Genomic DNA, 5,050 nt, shown 5'->3' with positions numbered 1-5,050 from the left:
TGACATCCTACAAACTATGCTTTTCAAAGGTAAACTTTAAATTTACTTTGGAAGTAAGAAAAATCTCACCAAAAAGAGGAACTACTGTGCTAATGGATAACATTATCGGGATAATGATCGGACACTACTTAGAAAGCAAACATTCTTAATTTTTCGGTTCTTTTTACTCTCATATAACGAGTGGGATTTTTGTCAAAGGAATCCACTACTAGTGCTGCCTTACTTTTATGAAAGTGAATGTGTATGAAAGTGAATGTGATCCTTTCTGAATCCAGTATTTCTTCTAGTGCACTAATTCCATCATGTTTCCCTGTGCTTCGGTATATATATATAGGCCAGCCACAGAGAGGACAAGGTTAAACAGTGTGTTGATCCAAAGCTTAAGGGAGAGTGCCCTCCTAAAGGAGTCTGGGTTGATTTCATATGCATGGATTTTCTGCTTCCGGTTGGAGATTTCAATGTTTAAGATCAATGAATGAAGGGATTAGATTGGAATCATCAGATGGTAGGATCATTAAGCGGTACTTGCGGTTGTCCTGTCTGTGCTTTTATCTCCTTTGCACCCCAAAGTCAGTTATCGTATTCTAATGGGAAAAAATCGCTTGTTAAATTCAGTCCACGTACAGTTAGATTTACTGCTTTCTTTCTTGCTCTCCAGTAGATTGTTTTGTTCATTTTGGGATTGGTGTTGCAGAATTTATGAGCGTTCAGTGTATAGTCTTGCTTTCAGAACCAGGATTAACGGTACAAGCGCGAAGCAGATCAAAGTTATATATAGTTGGGATGGTTCGGGGTTAATCTAGAGTCACTGTCCATTGTCCAGCGGCTTCATACCAGAGTATGAAAAATGCCCAAGTGGGCATTGAATTGGATTCATTTTCATGTACGACCAAAATAGCAGTCGCATAATGGTAATGGAGCACTACACCACCAACTTTTTCCTCCGTTTCCCTGAAAATAAATTTTGATGGGTTTCTTTCTGTTAATTAATTCTAATTTTGGTTTGTTAATCTGTGATAATGCGGATAATTGTTCGGCCACTAAAGCAGGACGTAAAAGGCCACGTCACCACCGAAGGAGAGGCTGTAGTATGGGCAGTGGAGATGTCTCTAACAAAATTCTACATAGACAAGACAGTGCATGAGTTTACGCAAGAAAGGAAAATGGCAATGCATACATGGATACCTTGCCCTGTTGTTGCAGTTATAGTAGACAAATCAAATGTACGTCCTCCAGATAATTCTAATTCTTCCACTATCATGTGTTTAACAGAAGGTGGTCCTACTAAGTTACTACTAGGAAATGAAGAAAAAAATAAAAAAGAGAAGGGGCAAGCTACATTACAAACACAAGTAAAAGACACTTCAATATAGAAGAACACAAAACCCCCCACACAGAGACATATGGAGAGAGGATGTGTAAAATTAAACGATACAATGCAATCATCACTAGCAAGCAACATCGGAATTGAAAATTAAAGAAACACCATGCCAACTATGAGAACAAAACTTAGATTGTACATCATCCTTCAAAGGAGCAGATTTCCATGGAGATTTGGAACCACAACCTTGTCATGAGATGAGTTCTAACGAATTGCGCTAAGCAGTTGTTGGGTATACATAGTAGAATTAATATTTTGATCAATCTATATAGAAATAGTAGTATATATAATACTAGTGCCATTCTTAACCTTCTTGGTAAGATATCTTACTTTATTTCATGATGCATTTAGGAGATATATTCTTATCTTCTTCTGCCTCCAGAGCCACTCTCCCTCTGGCAGTTGAAGTATACAGCAGCAACAGGCAGTCCGAGATTGTGGATTTCAGCAAAATCTCGTGTGTTGAAATTTTGACGCCACCCTGGAGCATACACAGTTTGACGACCAAGTTGACGGAACAACACGTAAACAAATCGGTGAATCCCCACAGTTGGTCTAGGTGCTTCGTATGTTACGATCTCTTGTCCTGTAAAGCAAAACATAGATTCAAAATAGTCAGATTTAGATGAGTCAAAAAAAAAAAAAAGAACACCATAATTCGTGAAATGTTCGATGGAGGTAACCAAATCACAATTCCGGCGTTAAAAAGTTAGTAAAAGCTCTTTTTGCACCTATGAAGAGGCGTCCTGAGATTTCTCACGTTAACACAATTTTGAGACGCAGTTTTGAAAGTCACCTGTGCACAACTTTGGCCCTAACTTTCACAAACCAACGGACAGAATTATTGTCATTAAAGCTGCGAAAATGCAAGAGCAGCAAAAATGACTAGGTGACAGAAATGATCCAAGGACTGGACTGGACTGGACTGAATGAAATCAAATCATCAATATAGCATGATGATAAGTCGGACTATTGTAGTACGGGTAGACTTTGTAACACGCGATCAGACTCAAACCTTACTGTTTCGGGTTTTTTACATGCAAGGGAATCAGTGAGTCAGGTCCTTTTTGATGCTTAATGGGGTCTCAGAAGGGCCTACAGACGTACTAAAATTTAATAGCTTTTGTTGGGGCTTTTTTGATTCTTACCAAGTATCCGATATTATATGATAAAACGGATATCTTTTGCGAAAAGGAGTCGAATTTCTTGATCAAATTTTAGGAGGAAGAAGAGTTTGGGACCATATCGCTTTTCTCATGAAAACGAAACAAAGCATTTCTTTTCTTTTCTTTTTTTCTAAAAATTTGACTCGGATTTAATTTAAAAATAATTGAATTATACTCTATTCGTCCCCATTATATAGGTGAAGAAGTGAGTTTTTCATAGAATAAGAATTTTTTTTAATTTCCTACATTTCCATCATCTTTCTTGTTTTATCCTTTGTGCAATTTTCAACACTAGAAATTAACTTAATTGTGGTGATAACTACCTATAACAAATAAGGGCAATATATGAAAAAACCCATCTTGGAATTGAAAGTCTGTCTATCTAATGGGACTACAAATTTTTACAACTATGTCTTTATGATAGGGACGGAGGGAGTATATTTTAGAGTTGGGAAAGGAAGGCAAGAGAATTTAGCACCGCCCCTGACCTGAATTTATGCATAGAATTTAAGTGGATGCACCGAAACCAACTAGGCGCTAGAATCAAATGAATTTGTGCTTTTGCCCAACCATTTGATTTGGGAAAGAGCAAAAGGGAAAAGTGAAAAGGAAAAACGGAGCAGAAAAAGTGCAAGTGGTTGTGTGTTTATGCACTGCCAGCCTAGACAAAATTTAGAGAGGATACATCTCTTTTTTCCTTTTGGAATATTGAAGAATTTAGATTGCAATAGATTTCTTTTCATGGGTTTACTTTACGTACCATAAGTTGCTCCTGTTGTTCCCGGGATATCAGTAACCAACCTAAAACCCATCAAACAAATCTCCATGAGATTCAAATTATTAATGAAAAGCATTTCTTTTTTTCAAAAATAAAATAAAATGGAAACCAGCGAGAACTCAAGAAGAAAAAAGATGAAAAGCATTATTAGTTACACTGCGAAAAGGTATTTTGAAATAGGTACTCCAAAAAGTTGAAACAAGTTTTCCGATGGAATAATTAACGGAAGGAAAAAAGAAAATAAATCATTTAAATTTGGATAACTAAGGAAATCAAACCAAAATCACATAAAAAAGAAAGATTGGAACTCAAGTAAATGAAATATGAGTTTTATTTTTCTATTCTAAACTGCTAGCATGAACACGTGCATGATGAGACTATGAGTAGAACGTACCAGTGCAAATATTCTCTTAAACTAGGATCACTAGGGCTAGGTGCATCAGGGTCTACCATAACCTGCAATTGAAGTAACATGTAGTTAGTATCCATTTGATTAAACAACCCCTAAAACTAAAGACTAATTAAATTAGCAATAGCAAAAGCAGAAACAGAAAGAAATCATGAGATTCAAACTAGAAAGCAGGTCTATATTCTTCATGCTCATGCATTCATATCCAACCCACAAAGTGCTTATAGGATTCATGAATAAGCTTTAACATGATCAGAGAAAAGAGTTAGAGAGTAACACCAGTGTACCAGAGTGTAAAAGGTCCTCATGTCATCACCACCAATTTCAACTCTAGGTTGACTAGCAACAGCGGAAGGCTTAAATTCACAGCCATTGGTAACGTCCTTTGAAGTATACGATATCCTGATTGCTATTGATCTATTAAAGGGGTCTAATACATCCCCCACTACCCTTCCTACTACCAATGGATCTCTTGGTCTTGGCATCTCAATCCTTCTTATCAAAGCAAGTAGCTAAAGAGAAGAACACAAGAGAGATATAGCAGAATGAAGGTATGGAATGAAATGCTAGCTAGTGTTTTTGCAAGCATATATTTGTTGCAAAATGATGATGAATAGATCACTAAGTAGCCAAGCTATATATAGGCAAAATACATTTGGAGGCAGGCATAAAAATTCTCAAAATTTATCTTACTTTCTTCATTAATGAAAAATGTTTAGAATCTATCAACTTTACTTTGATGCAAGATGAATAAAAAACCCTAGGTTAGAAGTTAATAGAAGCGTTTCATGTGGTGTGTGTCTTCTTCCCTCTCTTACTCGGTGGTCCTAAGGCTAACACAAGCCATATTCTGATTCAGCATTATATTTTGCTGACTTGTGATTGGCTTCAGATCAAAAAAACATGTACTAGTGCATCCATGTGGAACCATAGATTCACATATCCATTTCTCTCCTCTCCTTTCGCCACTTGGCATCGAGTAACTCGGCAACTAGTATGCTTTCTTCTTTATCATAACAACAATTCGATTCACTAGGTTGATATTGCATTCTACGGCATCGACTACATTTCTTGTCTGCATCATCCTCTTCACTGTTATGGTCACCTAATAGTAATCAGTTTGGCCATGTATTTGGACACATGTTATAGGTGCAAGCAGGCTCTAAAGTGTAACATGCCCAGCAGATTATGTTTGAACACAAATTCAAACCATACATATGCATGTAGGAGGCACGTATTAACCAACCACGGCTTGCACAAAAGCCACAGCCGAGAAGAGCTTTTCCAATCTGTTTTATTGTAGAGTGAAGTGAACC

The 5,050-nt window shown here is 36.9% G+C and overlaps 1 protein-coding gene and 1 long non-coding RNA gene across 2 annotated transcripts; one reads left to right on the top strand and one right to left on the bottom strand.

Annotated features, from left to right (window-relative positions):
- Window positions 1-368: 368 nt before the first annotated feature.
- On the top strand, window positions 369-1,616 carry LOC113284057. Its single transcript, XR_003327898.1, has 2 exons — window positions 369-911; window positions 1,050-1,616. It is a non-coding gene; the product is annotated as an uncharacterized LOC113284057 (long non-coding RNA).
- LOC113284056 (protein HEADING DATE 3A-like) lies at window positions 1,345-4,478 on the bottom strand. The gene is made up of 4 exons (XM_026533454.1): window positions 4,022-4,478; window positions 3,720-3,781; window positions 3,308-3,348; window positions 1,345-1,967 (listed from the first exon to the last, which is right to left on the bottom strand). Exons 1-4 carry the CDS (start codon window positions 4,217-4,219, stop codon window positions 1,744-1,746), a joined length of 525 nt encoding a protein of 174 aa, XP_026389239.1. The 5' UTR covers window positions 4,220-4,478; the 3' UTR covers window positions 1,345-1,743.
- Between the last annotated feature and the right edge of the window lie 572 nt (window positions 4,479-5,050).

The sequence above is a fragment of the Papaver somniferum genome, chromosome 5, assembly GCF_003573695.1.
Source record: "Papaver somniferum cultivar HN1 chromosome 5, ASM357369v1, whole genome shotgun sequence".
In the NCBI taxonomy this organism is placed as follows: domain Eukaryota; kingdom Viridiplantae; phylum Streptophyta; class Magnoliopsida; order Ranunculales; family Papaveraceae; genus Papaver; species Papaver somniferum.
Note: the sequence above shows the minus strand (reverse complement) of the source record. Positions and strands in the feature narration are given on the sequence as shown.